Consider the following 26,004-nt stretch of genomic DNA (forward strand, 5'->3'; position numbering starts at 1 on the left):
TCCCAGATTCCCAACAAAAAGAGGGAAAAGTTGCTCTTCCTCAGACCTGATGACCTGAGTGCAGACAACAGAAAGGCACGCCAGTGCTCCCCCAGCCTGACAGCTCCACCCTGGGCTGTGCAGAGCCAGGGAACATGCTGTATCCCAAGAATTCCACTGCATCCCGAGAACTCCCAGCCTGGCAGTGGCCAGGGAGCACCACGAGCACCAGCTGCACGTGCCATCCTCACACTCAGGGCTGCAGTGACACTCCCCAGGCAAAGGAGCATTCCCAGCACCTCCCTTGGAAGTTCCAAGGCCTGAGCACCCGTCCCATGCAGAAATTCCTGCTGATGTCCAACCTGACCCTCCCCTGGCACAGCTTGAGGCCATCTCCTCTTGTCCTGTCGCTATTTGGGAGAACTGACACCTTCCCTTTCCTGCCAGGACCGTGCCAGGATGGCTGTTGGGGGCTGGAGGAGGGTGAGGGGACAGGAGCAGGGCTCTGCACCCCCAGGTGTGGGAATTTGGGGGACACAGAGCTCGGGAAGGGGCTGGAGCACCTGGAGGTGTAACCCTGGAAGGTCAGAGGTTCAACCTGTGCAGTTGAACATCCGAGCCACACAGCCACACCAGAGCGCAATTCCCATGGGATCCATGTGCCCTCCACACTGGCAGCCTTCCCTCCCATCCCCAACTGGATCTTTTTTTCCTGGATAACACTCTTACAGCTTGTCATGGCAACAGGATCTCCTGGAACTGCAGCTGCAGCCAGGGCTCCTGGTGCTCACACGGTTATGTCTCTGCAGACACCACGGGAGCCCCTCCCAGCACAGCTCTGGGCTCCACAGCCCCCCACACTGGGAGGGACTGGGACCCCCAAGGGAGGCTGCTGCCTGTCTGCCCGCGCCAGGCCTCTCAACTGGGATGGAACTGGGATTTGGGGGAAAATCCTCCTGGCTGCTGCCCAGCTCTGCTCCCGGCACCATGTTTGCACCAGGAGCTGCTCTCCACTAGGATTAGCCACAGAATCCCAGAATTGTTTCAGTTGGAAAAGCTCTCTCAGACCATGGAGTCCAGCCCCATCCCCACCTTGTCCCCAGCCCAGAGCTCTGAGTGCCCCCTCCAGCCCTTCCTTGGACACCTCCAGGGATGGGCACTCCAAACCTCCCTGGGCAGCCCCTGCCAAGGCCTGAGCGCCCTTTCCATGGGGAAATTCCTGCTGCTGTCCACCCTGAGCCTGCCCTGGCCCAGCCTGAGGCCGTTCCCTCTCCTCCTGTCCCTGTTCCCTGCCAGCAGAGCCCGACCCCCCCGGCTGCCCCCTCCTGTCAGGGACTTGTGCAGAGCCACAAGGTCCCCCCTGAGCCTCCTTTGCTCCAGGCTGAGCCCCCCACATCCCTCATGGGACACCCAGATCCTCATCCCCACACCCAGCATCACACTCAGAGCGCTTTTCCCCCTGCATTCCCAGCAGGACTGGGATTTCCAGAGAGTGGGGCTGGAGATGCAGAGCCCGACAGGGAATCGTGGGCTCCAGGAACAGCGAGAAATCTCCAAAAGGCACCGCTCAGATTTCCCAGGAACTGCTTAATTCCCCTCCCTATTATCCCTGAGAATGTTTTAGCAGTTCTTGTTGTCTCGGGGAGAGGATGAGAAAGGATAGATTGCATTTTAATTAATAATTGCTGCAATGCATGGCTGCCCAGGGCAGGAGCCCTGGCGAGCCTGGAGCAGGGAGCTGTCCCCAGGTACCACAGGGCTGGTGGCAGGTCCTGTGCTGGGGTGGGTGCCCAGGACAGCTGTGAGCTGCCACTTTCCCAGGCAGGAGCAAGGACACTGCACCTCTGCAATCCCCTGCTCTTGAAATCTCTGCGAGGATTTCAGCTGGGCCCAGCCCTGAGCTCAAATCCTGCTCTGACACAAGGTCAGGCTTGTGGAGGAGACCCAGAATAGCTCAGTGAGGGAGGAGCTGCCCCAGCAGGGACAGGTGACACCAGGTGTGGCACAAACCCAGCCCTTTTACACCCAAAACCGACACCAGCACGGCCAGCACCACGGCAGGAGGCACAAACACCTTCCTGCCCTCTCGCCTCCCACACATGCCCTGCCCATGCTCCCGGTGTTTGCTGCGGCTCCCAGCAGCTCCTGCAGCCCTAGCAGATGTGCAGCACTCCCTGGGATCGGCATTTTGGGCTGCAGGAAGCTTCACGGGAAGCAGCTGAGGAGGGAAACCCGCTGAGAGGCTGAGGATGGGATTTGGTCCTTACATCTGGTGCAGCTTAAAAACTCCGGCCTGAGCTGTTGTGGATGCAAACAAACAGGGCAGGAGCGGGGAGGCGTGAGGGGGATGATGTGCACGGGCACAAAAGCGGGGCTGGGCTGGGAACAGGGACACAGCAGCCTGGGACAGGGATCTGAGTGAGCACAACCGTCTGAGCAGTCACAGTGACACGTGGCTGTGCTTGGTGGCCCTCTGTGAATCAATCCCAGGGGCAGCAGGACCAGCTGAGGCCACACTCTGGAGGACACCACCCCGCAGCCAGTGTCCGGCCAAGCCCTTGGGAGCAGCTGCCCTGTGCCCTGCTGGACCTGTCACACCCAGGGGACACAGCCCCAAATCTCCGGTGCTGCAGAGCAAGAGCAAATATGAAAAGCTTCCCCACATCCCCTCCTCCACTGTGGTCATCCATGGCCAGGTTGGACAGGGCTTGGAGCAACCTGGGATAGTGGGAGGTGTCCCTGCCCATGGCAGGGGGTGGAATGAGATGATTTTTAATGTCCCTTCCAACCCAAACCATTCTGGGATTCTGTCACATCCCTCACTGCATCCCCCCCACCCTCCGGGCATGGAGCCAAACCTGAGCTGGCACTGCCAGCAGGAGCTTTGGGCCACCCCAGCCTCTCTCCTGCTCCCCTGGCAGGGTGGTCTCGAGGGACACAGCCACCTTGGCAGCCAGGCAGTGGCCAAAGTCCATCTCCTCCCCTGGATTTGATTCCTGAGGTGTGACAAGTGGGGGAGCCCCAGCCAGAGAGAGCAGGAGGGGCGACCTTGACTGAGGCTTGGACCCAGCCCCAGCCCACAGGATGCTATTTTCCGCTCCAGCTGGGCTGGACAGGTTTTGGGGGGTCCATGCAAGGGGCTACACTTGGTCCTAAAGCTGAGGGATGTGCAGAGTGGAATAATCTAAACTTGAGGTCCCGGCCAAAAGCTGAAAAGCCTGAGCTCATCATTTTGCTGAGGCCAGATTTCCTGCTAAACGGAGGCTGTGTTTAGTGCTGGGAGACAGCCCTGGCTGTGTGTGAGTGCAGGGAGCCCGAGGGGACCGTCCCCTGGCTGCCAAACCCACCCACCACCACCCCCAGCCCGGCCCGCAGCAGTCTGGGCGAGCTGGAGCACGAGGGACCCATCCCAGCTGGAAAATCCCCCTAAAACCCCCAAAGAGAAAGCAGCAAAGGAGCTTTCTGAGGAAAGGAAAGGGCAAAGCAGCTGTCAGATGGTGGCATCTCCTGCTGGGCGCTGTGGAGGCAGTGCCAGGGTGGCCGGGACAGGAGGTGACACAATGGAAACATTCAGGCTCGCTCCTCACACCAACACCCGGAGACAGGCGGGACAGAAAGGAGCTTATTCCTGGCTGCTGCAGGAGGGATTTGCTGCTCGCTGCTGCTGTGTTTTGTGTTTGCAGCTTCCCGTATGGAAATGCTTTTTCCCTTTAACCCCCGCCCACCAGCCCGGTGGATTCGGGTGCCGTTTCCCCAGCATATGGCGCATCCATCAGAAAACAGAAAGGGTGCTATATTTAAAATGTTACAAAAGAAAAGCCAGGAGCTGACATTTTTAAACTAGGGCAGCGTCTGAGAGAGAGAAACGTGGGGATTTAGGATTTTCTCTGCCAGATCAGAGAAGCAGCCCCGTTGGATGAGGCAGAGCCAGGCTGGCACCTCGCCACCTTGCAGCAGACTGTTGCTTCCAGAGTCTGGGAGCACTTTTGGGAGAGGATCCGTCTGCTCTGTCCCTGCCTGCGCCCTGCAGCTGCCAGGGAGCCTCGGTGCTGCTGGATCCAGCACATCACTGCCCTGCTGGCCGGGTTTAGTGTCCAGCTGAGCCTTGGCAAGGTGCTCCCGAGCAGAGCGCACTGAGCTCATTCCTTCCTGGGTTCTCCTGTGGATTCCCTGGTGGGCTGAGAGCCTCCTGAATTCCCCCACTAATCGCTGTGTGTGTGCAGCATCGCTTATCTGGCCATGAGCACCGCAAGGGGGACAAACTCCTGCGTGTTTTATAAATCCAGAGGCTGTTCCATGTCTTTCCTCCAGGCTGGAGCTGCTTTCTCCCACTCTGCAGAGTGCAGAGCACTCCCTTGTTTTATTTTAAACCCTATTCCTGGCGGCTTTGTAACTCCAACCTGGGAGATTGCGTCACAGCCAGGGAATGAGGGGTGTTGGATTTGCTATTTTTAACTCTTTCTACTCCGGGGAGCCAGCGGAAATCAAATCCCCATCCAGAAGCACTGCATGGATATTAACGCAACGAAATGGGAATTTGGGCTGGGGGTGACAGCTGGCAAAGCAAGCCCTGGCGTCACAGAGGGGACGATGGCCCCAGAAATAGGCTGCAGGGCAGGGATATTTGTTACAGAGCCCTCTCAATGCCGCCAGCACGTGCTCAGAGGGACAGGAGGCTCGAGAGCAGCAGCCCCCCAGCCAGTCCCATTCCAGGGGATGAGTTACAGCTCAGAGTTGGGGGCAAAACTCCAGCAGGAACTTCCCTGGCTGGCTCCAAATTCCTCCAGCTGCTCTTATATCCTGGGAAGGTGCTGTCTAAAACAACTGAGAGCTCTTTCAGATCTGGGGCTGCCGCAGGGAGGGCACTGCCACATCCCCTTGGAGCCCTCCTGAATCCAACTCCCTGCAAATTATGGGGTTGGAAGAGATGAAACCCACTCCTGCAGACCTCTAACACAGAGCATCCCCCAAAAACTGTGCCAAGCCCCTCCAGGGGGAGCTGAGCAGAGCCTCCAGGGGCCCTGCACAGAAGGTGTTGACTGCTTTTCTAAATCTACCATGATCCCCGCTCTAATTCTGTTAAAGGCAACAAATGGAGCCTTTATGTGGCCCTAAAAAGATTGTCCCCACCCCGCAGGGAGTTCATTTGAGACACCTGGCCTTGCATATGGGTGGCAGAGGTGGATGCAGCAGGTGGGGGGGACAGGGACATGCCAGGGACAGCCCCGTGGCCACACAGAATCGTTTGGGTTGGAAAGGCCCTCCAAGGCCATGGAGTCCAGGCTGTGCCAAATCCCCACCTCATCCCCAGCCCAGAGCACTGAGTGCCACCTCCAGCCCTTCCTTGGACACCTCCAGGGATGGGGACTCCACCTGTGGTGTTCCAGGCACCACAAGCAGTGCAGGGCAGCCTCTCTGACCCACGGGATAGCGCTGGAAAACCCCACATCCCCAGCCCATTGCTGCCTGATTCCATCGTTCCAACCCCATCCTCAATGCTGGGGTCAAACCCCGTGGGACAGAGCTCTGGGGAGCCCACACAGCCCCTTGGCACAGAAGGGCACCCCGAGGGGTGCAGCAATACCTGGGCAAGGTGATGCTAGGCTGGTGACAAACGGCAGCATCCGAGGTCTCTCTGTGAGCCACCACCCCACCCCAGCGGGCAGAGGTGAAAGGTGGGTTCAGAGGGAGGATGTGCCAGGCAGGGATGCACTCAGCAGTGCCAGGGACACAGCAGGCTGGAGCGGTCACACGCCACCCCTGGGAGCCAGCCTGGGGCTCGTGGCACCTGCCAGCCCTGCCACCAGCACACACAGCTGTGCACAGCTGGGCATCCCTGCTCCTCCACAGGCCCATGCTGCTGCCCCAGGAGAGGCAGAATCCCCCTGGGCCGGGCCCTGAGAGCTCCTGCTCTCGCCCAAAGCTGCTAACGCTCAGCTGCTGCCCGCTGTGGCCGGGCACGACGCTGTCCCCATTAAAAGGCAGCAGGTTTTGCTCTCCTGCCATCTGTACGTTTGTGGATTTCCCACACCACCACAATCGGCAGGCTGGGCTCCAGCCAGGCTCAGGAGGAGCTCTCTGACATCTTCCCAGCCATCTGAAGAGCTTCATAATTTCTTCTATGGCTCCCCCAGTGCAGTCCTGGGATCATCACAGCCCCAGCCGACACCCCTGAGACAGCAGGGATGGGGGGCTGCATTCCAAAACCATCCAAAACCATCTCACCTCTGGGGTGCAGCAGCCCAGGTGAGGCCAAAATCCCACACCCTGAAAGGCAGCGGGACGTTTGCCGTGCCCCCACCAGGTCCCCAGCACGGAACACATCACGGAACACGTCACCAGAGCTCTGCCACAACCACCCAGCTCTCCCTGCCCTCCCTGAGGTGCAGTTCTTGCAAAGACAAGGAGATAAAATAAGTCAGTGTGGCCCCAACATCAAACAGAGCCCAGGTAATGGCTGGAATCTCCTTCCAGCTCCAAAGAAAGCTGGTGGCACCTTGTCCTGCTGGTCACCTTCTCCCTGCAGGATGTCCCCACCCTCTGAGCCCTCCACCAGCACTAAGGCTGGAAAAGTCTCTACAGTGGCCCAAAGGTGGCCAGGACTCAACCAAGCCCAAGCCAATCTCAGTTTCCACCCCAGGCAAGCACTGCTGAAAGCCCCCACATGGGTTTTGGCAATTCCATCTCCCCTCCCTGGGATGCTGCAGAGGCAGAGCCTCCTCCTGCTGCCCTCACTGCCAACCCCAGGCTGGAAGAGCCAGGCACAGCAACGTGGGAGCAGCAGCAGGGAGCTGGGATGTGCTGGATTCTCCGTGTGGGACCACGGGAGAGCAGCGGTGCTGTTCCTGGGGCTGCTCTGCCTTGGCAGAGCCCATTCTGGTTTCAGGCTGTCTGAAAAACAGACTGGAGCTTGCACATCCCCAGACATCTGCCCCAGGCAAGCAGCAGGACGCACATGCACAAGCAAATTTAGCAACTTGATGCGAGTTAAATGTGCATTTAATTGAGATTTATAGGAGAACTTGCAATGGCAATTGATTATCAAAATCAGATTATTTATGGGGGTTTAGCAGCTATACAGGAGATTAATGCTGGGTGCAGAATAAATCCTCGGTAAATGTATGTTTCCCCAGTAATCAGCTAATAACACGTCATCCTAATTATCTCCTGAAAGGGGCCCAGCAATTCTGACACACACTGCAAGGAGATCTTGTCATCTGCAAATCGACACCAGAAGGCCACCAGCAGCTCTGCCTCCACACCCATGGGGACTCCCTGTGCTGCAGCAGCTCCTCTGTTTTCCTCAGGTAGGGTTTGCTCATTAAAAAACATTTATGGAAGGTTTTATTGGAATGTTTCTGGCAGCAATAAAGCTGTGCCATGCAGCCAGCCCTGCGCCCCAGCCCCAGCCTGAGCTGCTGAGGGCCACCCCACTCTGTCCCCTCCTCTCCCCAGACACCAGGATGTGTCACAGGGATGTCCCCAGGGAATTCCATCCCTGGGAGGAGGTGGCAGGTGGCCCCTGGGAGGGGCAGGAGGGTGCCCTGCCACTCGCCATGGCCAGGGCAGCGCAGGACCACTCCTGCGGGATGCAGAGATGCTGTGGCAGTCACCATGGCAACCCCGGTACACAGCCAGGAGAACAAAGCTGCCAGGAGAGAAACGGGGAAAGGGAAGAGAAAAGGAAGGTGGGGTGGAAGGAAAAAAAGCAGGAAAGGCAAACAGTCATGGAGCAAAGGCTGGGGCAGGGGGGAGCCGTGGGGAGGGACAACAACGGTGGTGGGAGATGGAGCTGCCTCGAGGCTGCTCCCCTTGGGATGACCTTCAGCACCACCACCCTCTGAGTGCCCCACTGAGACATTTTCTGGCGGCCCCACTGTCCCGGCAGAGATCCCTCCTGTCCCCCTTCCCAGCCTGGCAGCCCCAGGATGTCCCACTGTGGTGCAGGAGGTGACACCTGCCAGAGACACAGGAGGAGCCCTTCCACCCCCTGAGGTGGCTCTCAGACCTCAGAGACCCTCAGGGAATGGATGGATGGATGGATGGATGGATGGATGGAGTTATTGTTCCCCTTCCCCAGCACAGATGGGTTGGCTCAGATTTTGGGTCACACACATCCCACCAGCTCAGGGCTCTCCCACTCCGCCCCAGTTTTGGAGTCCAGGCACATTTCTCAGCCCAGCGGTGCCAGCTCTTTGTCCTGCTGCTTCCCAAGTGGTGCAGGGCTGCCTGAGACCCCTGAAAGGTATTTTAGGGGTCAGAATAGTGAGACCCTCAAGTGGAGCACAGAGCAACAGCCAGTCCCAAGCCCACAGCCGTCTCCATTATGAAAGGAGCCTGGAAGCAGTGGAAAACAAAGTACATGACACTTCATTGCATGGCTTGGGGCTCACCTGAACCCCAAACCAGGGTCAGAGTAGGAGGCAGAGGTGCAACCACTAATCCCTTGACATCAGCCCTTGCCCTGCAAGAACACGAGCAGCATCCACACGCTCCACTCTTGCTTCTCCTCCCCACTTCAAAGGCAGAGAATCCAAAACCAGACATCAGGGTTTGGGGCAGAAAGCAGCAATTCCAACCTCCCTCAGCTGGATGGAAAATAACATCCCACGTGGCTGTTTATTCCAATGAAATAACAAATCCCAGAGGGAAGATCCCCCTCTGCAGAGCCGCAGACACAGCCTCTTGCTGGGGCCTCACCCACCACTTGTGAGGACAAGAGGAGGTACCCAGGGGGCGGGAGGAGGTCACAGGTACATGGAAGCCTGGCAGGAATGGGAGAAAAGCTGAGAACACTCCCAGGAAAAGGACTGGTAAAGCAGCTCAGCCATTTGAGCAAAGAGGAGATAAAAGGAACCACTGAGGTGAGCGGCACGGGTGCCACAGGAGCGGCTGCAGCAGGGCACGGGCACTCAGGGAGCTGCTGCCGTGGGAGAGCTGTCTCCACAAGTACAAACACACCTCTGCACCAGTGTGACACTCCCAAGGGGGCTTCACACCCCTCCAGCCACATCCTGAGCCTCAGCAAGAGGAGCCAAGCAGGGCAGGGCCAAACCTGGCTGGGGACAATGGGGACGTGGCAATGAACTGCCCCGGGCACACGAGGGGCTCGGCACACACCTCATCCCCTCCCCTCCTCCTTGCCACACTCGTGCTCTCCTCAGCTCTCCAGGACGCCCAGAATCCCGACTTCCAAAGGAGGGGGAGGCTGCCAGCGTGGGGAGCTCCGGGCAGGCAGACACGGCTGGCTCCTGCTAAAAGCCCTTGGTGCCTTTTATCAGGGCTGGGCACAAAACGGCCTCCGACTGGTGGCCTGGCGGCAAGGGGCCAAGCCCTGGCATCGCATCCAGCTGCTCATGGGCCACAGAGGCTGAGCCCTCCCTCCTGGGCAGGGTGGGTTCTGATGCCTTAGGTTTTAACTTTTCTGTTTTTCAAATCCTGCACTGCCCAGTGTGCGACTCTGGAGTCTCTCGTAGCCTGTTCATTTCTGCTCTCTGTGCTGGGCAGACATAACAAAGCCTGTCTGGGTCTGCTCTCTGAGGTCACCCAGATCGTCCTAGGCCCAAAAGGTATAAACTAAAGAGCCTCTAAAGGGGGGGCAAGCTTGGGGAAATTCCATCATTAACTGAAGCTTTAATTGGAGAATTAACCCTGCTATGCAAATGAACCAAACCTATAAAAGTGTGAAGAACTCGTGACCTGGGGTCCACCTTAGGGTCCATCTGGGCAGTGGCCTCTGGCCCCCAGGGGTACCTTTGAAAGCCTTTCAAATAAATCCCTGCCTGTATTCCCTTACTCCTGTCCAGTCTCTGTGTCTAGGAGGCCTCTTAAGGGATCAGTTTAGACCTCTCCATCCCAATCTCTCCACGTGTAAATAAATCCATCTGTGTACGGGAAAGCACCGGGGATCCTCTTAACCCTCGCCGAGTCAGGGCACGGCGCTGCCCTCCCGAGCTGCAGGCGCAGGAATTGGAGCGCTCCTCGTTAGCGAACCCATTCATGCAGCTCAGCTCACCCACGCCGAGGTCACGGCTCCCTTCCCCGCTGAGATGTCCCTCCCGAGCCGAAGCGACAGTCTGTCCCCAAGAGCCTCTGGATGCCGCTTCGCCCAGCTCCTCATTAGCGACAATTAACAAGCAATCAATGGGCCCGGCAGAGCTGGCACTTTCCAGGGAACAAGTTCCCTTTCAGCAGGAGAAAAATGAGCACGGGCTTTGTTGTGCTTTTGGTTAAGTGAGCCAAAACCTGCCTGCCAGGGAACAGAACTGTGTCCCAAACTGGACCCTTGCTGCCACCTGAGCAGCCAAGCAGGCACAGAGGGCTGGGGCAGCTGCCTGAGTCCTCTCCTGGCCAGTGCTCCCTCTGGACACCCACGGGATGCTCCCAGCCAAGGGCAGGCAAGGTGGGAGCAGGGACCAGAGGTAGCATCGTGGAATGGTTGGCATTGAAAGACACCTTAAAACTCATCTTGTTCCACTCCCTGCCATGGGCAGGGACACCTTCCACTGTCCCAGGCTGCTCCCAGCCCCAGTGTCCAGCCTGGCCTTGGACACTGCCAGGGATCCAGGGGCAGCCCCAGCTGCTCTGGGCACCCTGTGCCAGGGCCTGCCCACCCTCACAGGGCAGGATTCCTTCCCAACATCCCATCAAACTGTGCTCTGTCAGTGTGAAGCCATTGCCCCTTGTCCTGTCACTCCATCCCTTGTAAACAGTCTCTCTCCACATTTCTTGCAGGCTCCCCTCAGACCCTGGAAGGCCACAATCAGGTCACCCCAAAGCTTCTCCTCACCAGACTGGACAATCCCAGCTCTCCCAGCCTTTCCTGTGCTGGGATCCCAGAGCAGGATGCAGCACTCCAGGTGGGGAGGGGGATGGACACTCTCCAGCCAGGACAGTGCTGCCAGCTCAGAACCACCCACAAGGATCAGGCAGGATCTCTCCAGCCTCACTATTCCCCAGAGTTGGGCAGTGCCAACCCCCACAGCCTCTGCTTCCCTGGGTTCCTGTCTAGCTGAGGGAGGGAAAAAAAAAAGATAAAAAAGACGAGAAAGCAAGAGGGAGATGGCCTGGATGTGACAGGCTGGCGGCTGTGACAGAGGAGCCTTGTTAACAGCGTTCTTTCCCTGCAGTTCGAGCAGGGGCAAAGCCAAGGAATGTTTCCCAGCTGCCTGCACCGAACAAAGCCACCTGCACAGGGCTTTTCCTGCCAGGGGCAGAGCTGGGGTGGGCAGTGGCACCCCAGGGGCTTGGGAGGACAGACAGAGCACCACTGATGGCTCCTGCCACATTCCCAGGATGGGAAACTCCCTATCCCTCCAGCCACCCTTCCTGCAGCGCAAGGGGAGCACTGACTCCACGCTGTGCCTGCCGGGGGGTGAGTTTGGGGGGTTTCACATCCCAAAGAGAGGTCACAGTGCCTCGTGCCACTGGATGTCGGGACCACAGGTCCGGGCCAGCTTGGGGAGAAGATGGGACCCGCGGACGTGGGGCTCAGCAGTGGTCACGGCAGACTCCACCAGCTCTCCAGGGGATCCAGAGGGAGGATCTGGCAGATCTCTCAGCTGACTAAGAGCCCTTTGTGCCCAGTGGCTGTGCTGTACCAAGAGAAGCCAAAGCAATTAGCATTTCTTGGAGACACTGGAAAATCTTCCCTGAGTGATGGGGAGAACTGCCGCAAGCACAGCAAAGGGCCTGGAGCCCCTCCCCGGGTCCCGGAGCCGCTGTGCTGGCAGTGCCACACGGCAGAGCAGGACTGTCCCCCTGCAGGGCACCCCTGCCAGCGGCTCTGGGAATGCTGCTCCAGCCAGGCCCTGGCAGCTGTGCCCTCACGGAGCCCCAGCCCAGTGCCACCATCCCCACATCTCACCCCTGGCATTATAAATCAAAGGTGCCAGGGCAGAGGCAGCTCCCAGCACCTTTCCCGGAGCACAGCCCAGGTGGGAAAGGCCACCAGCTCAGGGAAATCCAGGAGCGAGCTCATCCCTCAGCTCCAGCCTGAGGCTGCGGGCAGGGAAGGAGCAGGGATGAGCTGTTTGGGGATCACGCAGGAGCAGCAGCTGCAGCCGGGCCGAGAGCTGCGGATTATTTTTAACGGGTACTTGTAGAATGCAGCGAGCGCCTGCAGGAGACACAGCCCGGGCTGATGCTCACCCCAGCACGTGCAAGGCACAGATCTCCCAGGCAGGCTTTTTATAGGGTTTCCTGCTCCCGCTGGGCATGCAGCTCAGCGGCTCGGTATGGCCACACCACCCCCTCCCTCAGCAATCACTCACATGCCGTTCACCAAAGTCTTTCCATTCCCTCTCGAGCTGTTTCCTCTTCTCTCCTTATTAGGGATCCACCTACCTATCCATCTTCTCATTCTCTCCCCCTCTGTGGCTATTTTTAAGATGCCATAAAAGCTTTCAACGGGGAGCATCCTCAGGGAGGCGAGGGATTTTATATGTAGCCCATCAGAAGGAGTCATCACCACATAACTCACCGTGCAGGCAGTGACTTTTCCTTTTTTTTTCAAAAGCAGGGGAGGGGAGAACATCCACACTCACTGCCTCAGCTCTCCCTGGCCAGCTCATCCAGGCGCCTCCTTTTCCAGAGGGGAAGGATCAGATCCAGCCCACTCCTCCCCTGGTGGGGCAGCTGGGCCAGATGGTTGGACACCAGTGCAAGTTCTCTCAAATCACATCTGGGGGTGGATGAAGGGATGGTTTTGCTCCCTGATCAAAGGCTCCAAGCTGGGATCATCCAGCTTCGTGCTGGATGGAGCAGCAGCTGCCACCAGCTGAAGGATGGCTTCCTTGCCTTGGCTCTCCCTGTGTGCCCACGCACCTGGAAGCTGCTCTGCTGCTTGGTTCGTGGGCAAAAGGTTGGGGAAATGCCAGCAAAACCGACCCCCAAGGCACAGCCTGGACAAACAGACAGGACCCAGGTCTTCCTGAACCCCACAGGCACTACATCAACCCCACAAGCCCCTCTTGCCCCTCCTAAATCTGCTTATTCCCTGTGGAATAGCTGCCATCCCCTTCTGTCCCGAAATCTGGCCACAAACCCAGCCCACACCCCAAAGACCCCCCACCCACGCCACCTGCGCCCCGGCACAGCCTGGCAAGAGCCAGAAGCAGGCTGGCCCACCGCGGGGGAAGGATGCCCTCCTGCCACTGCCACGGGGGTGCGGGCACAGCGGCGCTCAGGCTGCGCAGGAGCCGAGCGCTGGCCCCACGGCAGCGCTGCTCGCCCAGCCCGGCTGCGCCTCGGACGGACGGAGCCGGTCCCCCCCCACCCCCCTCAGCCGATGCTGGGCTGGCGCTGTTATTTATAGGAGCTGAGAGCGGGCTCATCTTACCTTGCTCCACCTTCTCCATCCTCTGAGCAGCGGAGCTGGCGCGGGAGGTGCCAGCGGGGGATGGGGACGGAGGGAGGGACACGCCGGACCCCGGCACAGCGCAGGGAAGGAGGGTCCGCGGGGACCGGCCGTGCTCCATCACACCCAGGGCTGCTGCCAGGGGAGCAGAGAGAGGGGAAACCCGGAGCAGAGCTGCCTGCTCACCCCTGTGTGCCCCACACGGGTTGGTGCTGAGAGAAGCGGGGTCTGCACCACCCTGGAGGGGCTCTGGGACCTCTGCCCGCCCCAGCCCTCGTTTCTTTGGGTTTGGCTTCAAGGAGAACCTTCCCATTGCTGGTCTCAGCACCTGACCGCTCTCTGGTTCACCATGGGGACCTGCTGTGGGTCCTTGCTGTGAGCCCAGGGACCTGCTTGCTCCTGTGGTCACCACGGGCATCCCGGATGGCACAGAGCTTGCAGCCACACCAGCCTGAGAGAGCCACTCACCGCCCCAACCCCGGCCAGCGCAGCCAGAGGGGATTTGATTCCTTCTTTTAGGAAAAAGCCCTCGGGGATTCAGTGCAGTGGAGACAGGCAGGGCAGCAGCAGCTGCCAGACCAGCCCTGAGCCAGCCCTGCTGCATGGCCAGGGTAAGGAACCCCCTTCTTTTGGAGGGAGGCAGCTCTGGGCCATGGAGGGGCTGTGGCTCCTGCCGTGCCTCAGGAATGGGTTCCACGCACAGCTTTGCTGCCCCCTCCTCCTCCTCCTTCACCAGGGGGTGAAACAAAGCCACCCTGGGCCATCCACCCTGCTGGGACCCTCTGTACCTGCCCCTGGGAACCCAGGCTGGGAGCAGCTGTGGCTGGGAGATCCCCACCACATGTCCCAGCAAGTGCCTCTGAGGCAGGCAGCGACCCACCCAGTCCCCCAGAGGATTTAAAAATAGCTCCCATTCTCCAGCAAGAGCAATCCCTGGAAGTGTCCAAGGCCAGGTTGGGCAGGGCTTGGAGCACCCTGGTCCATGGAAGGTGTCCCTGCCCATGGCAGGAGGTGGGACAAGAACTTTAAGGTCCTTTCCATCCCCGGCCATCCTGTAATTCCATGAAAATTCCTTGATCCCCAGGGCTGGCAGCACAGCTGGGATGCTGGGAAGGACAGGCAGGGCCCTGCAAGGTGCTTTCACAAGCAAGGTGTTCCTGAGGGGGGCTGTTCCCCAGGGCCCAGCACGTGGATTTGGGAGCTCACACCGAGTCCTGCTCCACATTTGGCTTGTCTGATCCTGCAGCCTGGCTGCATATCTGGGAAACAGTCACGTAACTCCCTGCTCTGAGGACAGGTCAAATCCTAGGACTCAAACTCAGGCTGCTGCAGGCTCAGGCTGGGCTGAGGAAAGGTTTTTGAGGCTGGCATTGCAGCAGAAAAGCTTTCCCTACCCCACAGCTCTCCAAAATGTGCCACTTGGTGCCAAGGAAAACCAGGAGCCAAAGGGATGGCTTCAAACCTCGAGCACCTGCCCACCCCCCCCCTTACACTGCTGCGTTCCTCAGAGAAACCTTCCCACAAGGACCTTCACAGCTCTGAGCCTTTTCCAAGACTCAGGAAGAAGCTGATTCAAAATGGAAGGGGAGTAAAATGTCCATGAACAGAAAAACAAACGATCCTTGGGGCTGTGCAGACCTTGCCAGGCCAGCAAGGGGAAGAAGAAAGGAAGGTCAGACAGGCTGGGTAAAGAAACCACAGCAGCAGCTCCTTTTTCTTTCTGCTCTCCGCCCCAGGCAGTGGAGAAAGCTCATCAATTCCCAGGCCAGGGCTCATGGCTGATACTGATAAAGCATTCAGAAAACTCCACCTGAGCTGAAAAATGCACCGAGAAACTGGGGCTTATCAAATACCTGAGCCACCAGCAGAGAAATGGGACCTGTGCAGCTGAGTTTGCTGCTGTGAGAGATCACTTTGGACCTGTTAAACTCCAATCAGCCCTTTCCTGGAGAGCCAGGTGTGCCCACAGGGGCTATGGGAGCACCTGTGACTGGGAGATCCCACCACATGTCCCAGCAAGTGCCTCTGAACCAGGCATTCCAGCTGTTCTACTCCCCAGGGATGCACTGAGACCCTGACTGGGCACAGGAGGGCCCAGCACAACCCCCTTCCCTTCTCCAGGCTTCCAATCCCCCACAACCAAAATCCCTGCGCCTGAGGCACCTGGGCCTTCCCTCCACGTTCCCTTTCATCCTGCAAAACTCTCCATCCCTCCTCATCCCAGTTCCTGCCGCGACCGCTCCACCCCCAGATGCTTTCTGGAGGTGCTGCAGCGCTCCCAGCTCAGGCACTGATGTATTTGAGAACCAAAAATACCGAATGAGGTGTCCCAACCACTTCGTGATGGCCCCATCACGACAGGACCGCAGGGTCTGGCAGGAACTGGGTGGGTTTGTGTTCCCTCCTTCCCAGCAAAGGCAGCAGCACACGGACTCCTGTCACCAGCCCAGCCTGCTGGCATCCCAAATGCTGTTATCCTGCTAACCCACTCGTCACTTGGTGATTAGAAAATGTGCTGTTTATTTTAGACGAGCACGGTAGGCCCCTGAAAGAATTCAATCGCTTCAATCGACCTTACAGCACGCACTCCACGGGCCTGCAGGGCCACTTTCCGTGGCTCCTGCTCTTCCAAGGGCCAGCTGCCAGGAAAGAGGGCTGGCAAGAGAGCCTGGAGAGAGGACAGAGCCCATCCACCAGCCCAGGGACAGAGCTGCTGCCTGGGATCGGAATTTTCTGGCAGCAGAGTGAATGCAATGGGCGATTGTCCCTCTGCTAGGCTGCCCAGGAAAACAGGGGATGATTTGTGTCTGGTTGTTTGTCGGAGTCAGGGCATTGAGAGGACTAAAATGTGGGCAGGGAGTCTGGGAGTGCCCTTTGGTGCCCAGATTCTGGAAAACACCCTGCTCATGACATCAACAAGCTGATCCCTCCGGGTTCCCTGCACTTTGGAACATGGGGGGGAAAAAACCTCCCTGTGCTCCCCAGCAGGTCCTGCCCCACAGGGTGGGGACACCTGGTGAATCACCTGCCTGAGGAGCCGAGCTGGAGCTCCCAGGGATGTGCAGCACCACGGGATTCCTCTTTAATTATACAGGGCCTTAATGGAGTTTGCTGGTAAACACCTTGTAACCACATGTGCCTGGAGATTACGGCATAATTACGCTTAGAGGATCACGATCTGAGCGGGAGCACGATTTAAGGGAGACAAAAATAACCAGGCAAACATGCTGCGTTCACCAGGGTCTGTCAGGAAGCCTCCCCTCCCAAATGCTTCGCTGTCCAGCCTTTCCCCACAGCCCCTTCTCAGAGCAGGGGAGCCTCTTGGCAGGAATTTGAGAGGTGGCAGGGATTGGGATGAAACTTTCCACTTGGCATACCAAACCTTCTTCGGGAGCTCTCCGTGCTCCAACAGGCTCCCAGCTGCTCCAAGGATGGGGATAAATGGCTCAGCCCACCCTGAGTTAACTTGCCATCAGATTCTGGTCTCCTTTTTCCAGGTGCACACTGGAGACAGAAGGGAATCTGGAAGATCCCAGGTTTGTGCACCCAATCACCCAGTACCACACTGATCCAGATCCTGCTGAACGCAACTCAACCCAGGAGCTGGGATGTCCTTTGCAAGACCCAGACCAACCAGGGGCACCTTGCTCCTGGCAAAACCAGTGCCCAGACTGGCAGCAGCCCCTCTCCCACCCCAAAAGAGCTGGGCCAAAAGGGATGATGTGCAAATCCCACGGGGTGACTCACGGAGAGCACTCCATGGACCTGCAGCACCCAGACCTGCTGGCTCCCTCCAGAGCAGCAGAAGGGATCCTTCCCACTCCAGAGGCTGAAATCCTTGGGGCAGTGACAGCTTGAACCCTTTCAGCACAAACACAGCATCAGTCACATCAAACTCCCTGCCCAGATTCCGAGGGAGATGCTGGCTGCAGGCAGAGGAGATTCCAGGGGGTGATTTTAAGGGACGTTGTCTTACCCAAGGGTTTGTCCTACAAGCTCCAGCTCCCCTGGAAATGCCAAGCAGCACCACAGACCTGCTTGCTAAGGCAGGAATCCATTTGTAACCAATTAGTGCGAGGCAGTGATAGCCTAACGAATGTAAACACCGACACCGTGCCCTCCAAACCCTCACTGCACTCCTGGAATCCCAGGAGCAGAGGCCACCTTCCCACCCCTTCCACCCTCAGGGCCACCTGAGCTGCTCTGCAGCCTCAGGATAACAGTTTGGGCCTGAGATCGAGTGGTTTTACCTCTTCACCTTAAATACACAATTTCCATCTGGCTTTGCCTTCATCACGGGAGAGATGGTGACGTGGGGTCCTCAAATCCAGGGTGAAAAGCAACCCCCATCCCCTCAGCAAGGACAGGTGTGCTGTGCATGGAGCATCTCCACAGATAAACCCAGCAAATCCTGCCCAGAGCTCCTGGAGGCCTCACAGATTTGCTCACCAGCATGGCTTGGGGCCAGCAGTGGCCCACAGCCACAGGTTTCCTGCCTCACACCTGCTTCAGGCAGGAGAGAAGCGTTAGCAAAACGGGAAGCAGTGGTGGGAATTCACAGATCAGATGGTGGCATTTCATCCTCAGCTGTGCTTCTCCTTGGTTTGCCAGCCCCAGAATTTTAGCCCTGCAGGCCCAAGTACACCTGGACATCATAAATCTATGCACAATCTGGTTTCTTCAGCCATCCTCCTCCTCCTGGGCACCAGGGGAGAGAGAGCAGCCTGGGGAGGCTGGAGTGCCCCTGGGGGATCCCACCACATCCAAGCCCTCAGACACTACAGGATTAAGGGGAAAAACAGCCAAAAACCAAACAGCAGAGCTGGCCATGCTGGCAGGGCTGGGAAGCCTCTGACAAGTGGCACCGAGCTCCACTGAGCCACTGGCCACCAGCAGAAGGGGAAAAAACCCATGATAGGTCAGTGCCAGGTGGCATCGGGGGTGGGGGTGGTGAAATGGAGATGGCACTGGCACAAGGCTCCCAGGATTTGTTTTTTGGTGCCTTGTGGGCAGAGGGATTTGAGGGCTACAGGCTGGGGAGGGATGGCCAGAGCTGGGCGAGGCAGCAGCGATGGGCAGAGGCAGCTTTTGGCAGTGTTCACACCGGTCCCAGAACTTGCTGACGGCAGAGATGGCCCCACACCCCGGCCTGCCTCCCAGGGCCAGCTGGGAGAGGCTCGGGCCATGGCTGGGAACAGGAGAGAGGCAGCATTTGGGCATCCAAACCCTGCTCAGAGCACCCCAGCTGCTGGGAAAACAGCTGGGAGCCCAACAGGGCAGAGCCAGTGCCCTGCAGGGTTTGCACACCCCTGGTGTGGTCCCAAAGGGACCTGGAGTGACCCATAAATCACCAACCTCCAGCACAGCGAGTGACCAGGAGATGACACAGAGTTGCCAAACCTTGACTGAAACACGTGGCTACTTAAAAGGGGGGAATGGCAACTTAGGCAAAGACTGCAGAGCCCCCCAAGGGCTTGGCAAGAGCCCTGGCAGCTGCTGGCACTGCTGGGTGATGTGCCCGGGGCCACAGAGCCAGGCGGTGGCAGAAGGAGGAGCAGCTCCCAAGGGAGTCCCGGCTCTGCCCCGTGGCCTCTCCCCGTGAGTCAGGGCAGAACAGCGGGCAGGCAGCGCGGTTGGGCTCCCTGGCACCTCGCTGAGTGTGGGAGGCCCCAGCTGAAGGAGTTCTGCAGCACGATCTGAGAGTTAGAAGACACCAGTGCCATAAACAGCCCTTATCTCCCGCAGCAGCCAAGCCAGCTATTAAGAGCTGGGAAGGAATCCCAAAAGGAACCAACAGGCATTTGGCAAAATTGGCTTAGAGGAAGCTTAGCAGTCCCACCTGACCACGGTGGCCACTGATCCCACCAGTCCTCTGCACCAGAGCCGAGCTGCTCACCCAGAGGAGCAGAGGGAGGACCCTTTGTTAGCAGGCATCCTACAGGCTCGGAAAGAATCAGTCCCTATTGTTTCCCACCTAGGCAGCGCCAGCCCCGCTCCCCCGGGAGGGGGGCTTGCCCCTGTCCCAGGTGTGGCTTGGGCAGCGGGCACCTGGAAAGTTTCCTCGCCTGTGACACAGCCCAACAGAGCTGGAATCACCTGTTCTGTTGCCTCGCAGCGTGCCACGGCATTTTTCACGGTGTTTTGCTCGGGAACCACCCCAAGCCCTCGGATTGAGAAACCTCAGCACGCCAATGCAATGGAGAAGTTGCTGCTCTGCTGTTTGGTGCCTGGGGGAGGGCTCCGCTCCCCACACAGCTCCAGGACCCACGCGAGGGGCAGGGGGGCTTCCCTGGGGAGGTTATCCCTGGAAGAAGCCCCTCAGGTGGCCATCGACAACAACTCCTTTGCCAGGGGCTCGCTGCTTTTAAAGCAAGGGATTGAAGCTGCGCCAGCAAGGTGGGCACAGCTGTCACCCAGCACATCAGGCAGGAAAAAGAAATTGATTGTGACTTGCTCAACCCTGATCAATCTTCCCAGACTTTCCAACAAGGGCACAGAATCCAAAGTGAGCAGCCTGGTGCCAGTTCTCATCTTATGCAGCACATTTCCGAGCTCTGCTTCTTTAGAAATTCATCCACGGCGCATGAGTGCCTCTGTCCCTGTCTCACACGCACAACAGGAACACCCACATCCCCAGCTGCAGAAGGTTTGGGTTTTTTTCAGGATTGCACCTGTGCTTTGCTCAGGTTTCTGGGTCTCTCCTCGCCCTTCTCCTCCTCCCCTCACATCCATTTCTTCCCAGGCAGAGGCAGCAGCGAGGCTGTGCCTGTCAGAGCGCTCCTGGCTGCCTCTCACCATGTTGCGTATCGACATTTCAGTCGATGCTCTGCCCTCCAAAACCCCAGAAACCCAAGCCAAGAAAAGTACTCCGTGGAGATAAGCACCACGGCTCAGCCCACATCAAACACGGCAGAGCCAGAGCCTGGCAGAAAGCAGGCAAGCAAAAGGCAGGCAGGAAAATAACCCAAAATTCCATCCCACTAGGCTTGTCAGCGCTGTTATGACATTTTCTTTCCAATTCCTCCCAGCCAGCTCGGTGCGGTATCAGCCCCACTCCCACAGCCGAGGCGAGAGGACGCCGTACTCACTGCTAGTGCTCATCCTGCCGCTCCTTCCCCGTCCTTCTCATCCAACAAAGGGCCAAAGATGCTCCTTAAATCCGCTTTTCCTGCCGCTCCCCGGCCGCGGGAGGAGGCTGCCGCTCTCCTTTTCCCAGCAGAAATATTCCCGTGCGATCCGCCGGCTAACGCATCCCACGGCGGCTGTCCCCGGGGCTGGCGGATGCCAAGGTCACGGCTGGCGGCTGCGGGGGGCGGCCGGGACCGGTCCGGGGGAGGGTCCCGGCGGAGCGGCGGGGGCCGGTCGGGGCTCGGCCATGCACTGCGGAGCGCGGCCGCGGCCGCCCGCTTATAGCGGCTGGGAGCGGCGGCGGGGCCGCGCAGCACCGGCACCGCCCCGGCCCGGCGGCACCGCCCCGGCACCGCCCCGGCCCGGCGGCACCGCCCGCGGGCAGCGACCGGCCCGGGAGACTCGGGCGGGGCCGGGAGGGGAGTGACCAGGCAGGGCGTGGCAGGGCGGTGGCCGCACGGACACGGACCCCTGCACGGAGCCGGAGGCGGCTGAGAGATGCTCAGCCTTGGCACTGCCCTGTCCTGCCCTGCTTTGCTCGGCCCGCTGCCCTCTTGTGCCCACTGCCCTGCCCTGCCTTCAGTTCTGCCCACAGTCCAGCCCTGCGCGCTGCCCTGCCCTTCCAGCTGCCCTGTTTTCAGCCCTGCCCTGCTGCTCCCTGTCCTGCCCTCAGCCCCTCCTGCAGCCCCCGAACCCCCTGGCTGGTCCCTCCTTGCCACGGGGCTCCCGCCCAGCCCTGGGTGCCACCGCTGCCAGCTCTGCCCTGTTTGCTCTCCAGCGTGGCCCCGCCGTGGTTGGGCATCCCAGAAATGCTGTCCCGGGACAGAGGGATGCAGTTCATGCAGTAAACTGGATTTCCTCCAGTGCCAAGATTCCCTCCCGCAGCTGTCCAGGCTGGCACCGCCGGCTCTCCTGGCAGCCTGGGTGTCTGTCCCACGCCAGGATCGGGAAGGGAGCTGTGGATGTCTGCACAGGATGGAGAGGGGGCTCTTCCCTCGGGATCAGCGAGCAGCCTTCCCTGCTGGCAGCACCTCAGGATTCCTGGAAGGGCTTCAAAGCCCTGAGCTCCTTGTTTTGTGGGTGAAACGCTCCCTATCAGAACAAACCCATACCCAGGCTGCTCCCCAGGAGCCCAGGGAGCCGGGGCTGTGCCCGCCAGCCTGCGGAGCCCCCAGGAAGCTGCGCTGGGATTCCAAGCCGTGATTCTTGCTGTGATTCCCGGATCTGAGCTCCAGCCCTGCCACTAATGAAAGAGGTTTTTCATGCAGCGTGACAGGCGCCGCATCCCTCCCGCTGCTGGGGCTGGAGAGCTGCTCGGAGAGGCCCTTTGGCTTTGCCTTTCTCTCGCTGTTTTTGTCTGCAGCAGATGTTTGTTGTGGCGTGACTAGACAGGTAGCAGGTCGCGTGAGCTGTGCCGGTGCTGCCGGCTCCCTGCAAGCCCTGCTGCCTGTCCCCTTTGGCTGTCCCTTCCCCTGAGGCTTCAGGGAAGAGCAGGACGAGCGGTAGGAGGGGGAGCCTGGAGGTTCCTGCAAGGCTGGGGGGAACAGAGCTTCTGATACAAGGAAGATTGAGAGACGCTGTTTACAAGAGCATGTAGTGACAGGACAAGAGGGAGTGGCTTTAGAGGAGGTTTAGATTAGATATTGGGAAGAAATTCCTCCCTGTCAGGGTGGGGAGGCCCTGGCACAGGGTGCCCAGAGCAGCTGTGGCTGCCCCTGGATCCCTGGCAGTGTCCAAGGCCAGGCTGGACATTGGGGCTGGGAGCAGCCTGGGACAGTGGAAGGTGTCCCTGCCGTGGCAGGGGGGTTGGAAATGGGTGATTTTTAAGATCCCTTCCAACCCAGGCCATTCTACAGCTCTGTGGTGATTCCATGACACAGCATGCTGGGATGGCTCGGGCTGTCCCATGGCACTGAGTTTGGCCTTTTATAAAGTTTCCCATGCCTGACGAGTGTCCAGGTGCCCCCTCCTCGAGGAAAGGCCCCCATCCCAGCCAGCCTGACGTGTGTGGTGTCAATAACGCCCATCTGAGGAGTCAATAAGAGGCCACGACATGAGCTGGTCCCCACAGTTCAGCAGCTAATTGAGCTCCTTCTGCTGACCTGGTTTCCAAATCTTGTTTACTTGCTGCCTTTAGAACAACTTGATTTCCAGCACAGGCAGGCTGGGCTTGCAGAGGGCTGCACAGGAGCACGGCGTGCTCAGAACCTCTTCCCTTCCATCCCCTGCCCAGCTGGGTGGTCCCAGAGCTGCTCTGTAGCGAAGGGCAGTGGGCACTGCCAGGCGGGCAGGGTGGCAGGTGCTCCCTGCAGTGGCATCTGTGAGTTTTGGTGCTGTGGAGGTGGCAGCAAGGAGCCCTTGTCACCTCCCCAGCTCTGCCAGCAGCTCCTGGGCGCTGCTCAGAGCCCCTCACCATCAGCGCCGGCCCAGGGGTGTTTTGGAAATCCCATTTCCTTTCCTTTGTCTGAGGGAGCTGCCTGCAAGAGCTGCCATAAAAGGATGTTCGGGATGCCTGAGATGAGAAGTCAGAAAGGAGGAAATGTCAGGATGTTGAGGCAGCCTCCTTTCATCCCTTTGTGTCTCTGCACTGCAACATGAATTTGCACAGCAATTATTAGATGTGCTTTTCCCACAAGGCTCCGGCTCCGTTCAGCACCTGCAGGTCCCACGGAGCTCAGGCTGTGCAGAGGAAGGGGAACCCTGCATCCTTCAGTGGGAAGGGACACAGGAGTGATGGAAATAAGAGGACAGAGGAGAAAAAGGTGCTAATTTCATTTAATTATCCCCCCACCCCGGACACTGGGTTTTTATCCCTCCTCCATGCCCTTGTGAGATGCTGAGAGTCACCTGAACCAAACTTCCCCCGCCCGGTCAGTCACTGAGTTCCTTCTTTCCCTGATGCCTGATACCTGCTGGAGAGCTGGAAGTTGCTGGTTGGCACGTGGAATCACCGGGAGCTGGGCTCAAACCCATCTCGTGCCACACCTGCACCAGGAATTCTGAGAAATCGGGCTCAGTACCTCTCCATGTGCCTCTGCCCTGCGTTTCCGTGAGAGGCCGTGCTCAGGTGCCGTCCCTGGGAAGGGATTTTGGTCCCCGGGGCTGCAGGGGCAGCCCCCATGCTGCTCCCACAGCCCCCAGGGAAGGGGATCCCTCCTCACTCCCGCGGGGCTTGGGCACACATGAGGAATGATGAGGGAAATATCGGATAGCAGGTCCCAGAGCTGGGAGAGACAGAGTTAGGAGAGGTCAGAGAGTTAAAGGATCCCATAAACACCCTCATCCTCGAGGCACAGGGGGGATGGTCCATCAGCAGTCTCAGCTCTGGCGTGTCTGGTTTATTTGGAGCTGAAGCATCCCTCCCGACACACCTGGACACCACACACCCCCCGTGTGCGCGGCACCAGCTTCCAGAGGTCTCCCTGTGGTTTTCCCTTCCCCTTCCACTGGGAGTCATTTGGGTGCACAGCCTTTGCTGCCGGGCTCTGAGGATCCCCGGAGGAGTGGAAATGCCTCGGCTGCAGATCCCAGCTGCAGCCCTCGCCCCGGGTGCTGCAGCACGGATGTGTCTGTCTGTCTGTCTGTCTGTCTGCCCCTGGGGCTCCAGCTGGCCAAACCCAGCCCTGCCAGCCCCAGCCCCCCGGCTCAGCTCCTGCCCGAGCGCTGCCGGCAGAAGCCTCTCCTCTCTCAGCAGGAAGATCTGAGTGCAAAGAGCAGCAGGGAGATGCCCGTGGGGACAGCCCCACGCCTCGCACGAAGCAGTGGGCAGGCTGCAGAGAGGCTCGACTGACTCATCACAAGCTGGTGACATTTTCCAAAAAAAGCCTCTAAGTCCAGGGCTGTGATGTTCCCAAAAGGCAGCAGAGGAGCCTAAGGGGGCCGGAGACCCCATTCTACCGTGGCACATGGGCTGTGTCATGGGATGGACACATGGGAGGAAATTCTGCCTCACTGGGCAGTTCCCATCCATTTTTCTCTCGTCCCTGGTTCCCCTGGGAGGTGGGATCTGGCAGGGGTAAGGTCAGGAGCGGTCAGATGCTGCTGCCCACTGCCCCAGTGCAGAGCCAGACACTCCTGGTGATGACAGAATTATTTTCCACGTGATGGAGATGAATATTTTAATTTGTGACTCCCTGGATCACAAATGGGACCAGAGGCAGTGAACTGGGCATGGGTGTTCTAAGAGGGGCCCTGGTGCTTGATCCAGCAAAGGCCCCCTCTCATCCTCCTCCTCCTCCTCCTCACAGCCACCACCAAGGCATTTGCCAGTGGTTTGGCTCTCTTCCAGTATCCCCAGCAGCCCTTCCCAGCAATTCCCCACATCAGCAGGAGGAGACACAGCCTGGCAGAGGCAGCTGTTCCCCGGGCTGCCTGCATTAAAGCGATAATCAAATGATAGATTATTTTCAAGCAAACTCTCATTTCCAGGCATTAATTTTAGAGCTGTGCAAAGAGAGGCAGTGAAAAAAGCACCCAGGCAGTGGAGAATGGGTGGGATCTGGATGTGCTCCAGGCAAAGCTGATGCACCACAGCCCATCTGTACCCCGAGCCATCCTGCAAAGCCACGAAGGGATGGCTCCATCCTCTGGCTCCATCCTCTGGCTCCATCCTCCTGCATCCTCCTCCCTTCTTGTCCTCACCAAGGCTGAGTTTCTGGGTCAAACGCAACAAATATTCCCAAACCACCAGCAGGTGAGTGAAAACAAGCCCTGCAGAAGCCCTGCACTTCAGGAATGTTCACACTCCCTCCTGAAAGACCAGGACACCAGGAGAGGAGAGGTGCTGCATGATCCAGGCTAAAGGTGCAGCGATGGCAAAAGTTTTAGGGCATTGAAATCCAGTGGTTTTCCCCAAACCTCCAAATCTTTCACCCCGGAGCCCTCCGGAAAAGTCGAGGAGCTGTTGTTGTGTCCCACAGCAGGGCCGGGGCTCCCAGGCTCTGGCAGGGCTTAACGCCTGAGCTCAGGGCTGCTTCATGCCGGTGTCACACCCTGCGTGTGACTCCTTTTTGGGGACAGCCGCCCCGCTGAGCCCAGCTGGCAGCTCCTGCCTGGCACAGGGAGCTCGATTCCAGCTGCAGCCCGAGGTACCTGCCCTGCTGTCCCACTGAAGGGCAGGGGAAGTCGGGGTTCTTTCCAGTTTGCCCTTGGAAGTTACCCCGGAGCAGCGAGGGCTGCTGGAAGAAGGAGTTCTTCCCACTGGCTCGGGATCACGAGGTGTTCATGGACAGCCTTGCCCAGCATGAACCACCTGTGGGAAGCCCAGCTCTGGGATCTCTGCACTCCCAGAACTTGCCTGGAATTCCTCCCGCCTTCCCAGCGCTCCTCAGGGAGCACCCCCTGCTCAGAAGGAGCGATTCACCTCGGGAAATGCTGCTGCTTTCTCATTGCTGCAGTGGCATTATCACAATAATTCCCTTTTCCTTCCTCATATTATTCCACGGGAAAACTGGGAATCAGGGTGATTCTGGCAGAATTTAGGGCACCTCCAGGGACTGGAGCTCAGGCCAGGTCTCCAGATCCTCAGGAGGAGGCCAAAT

At 58.8% G+C, this 26,004-nt stretch overlaps 1 protein-coding gene across 10 annotated transcripts in view; it reads right to left on the reverse strand.

Moving 5' to 3' along the window:
• The window catches only part of ABLIM3 (actin binding LIM protein family member 3), a 46,283-nt gene extending 25,562 nt beyond the window's left edge, over positions 1 to 20,721 (reverse strand). For 6 of the 10 annotated variants that reach the window (XM_048319899.1, XM_048319898.1, XM_048319897.1 and 3 more), the window contains exon 1: positions 20,425 to 20,721. In XM_048319899.1, coding sequence (XP_048175856.1) covers positions 20,425 to 20,437 — 13 coding nt within the window. In that variant the 5' untranslated portion in view covers positions 20,438 to 20,721. The remainder of the gene's footprint in view (positions 1 to 20,424) is intronic. The other 4 variants (XM_048319902.1, XM_048319901.1, XM_048319900.1 and 1 more) reach the window with 2 other exon arrangements.
• Between the last annotated feature and the right edge of the window lie 5,283 nt (positions 20,722 to 26,004).

This window comes from Corvus hawaiiensis, chromosome 15 (assembly GCF_020740725.1).
Source record: "Corvus hawaiiensis isolate bCorHaw1 chromosome 15, bCorHaw1.pri.cur, whole genome shotgun sequence".
Lineage (NCBI taxonomy): Eukaryota > Metazoa > Chordata > Aves > Passeriformes > Corvidae > Corvus > Corvus hawaiiensis.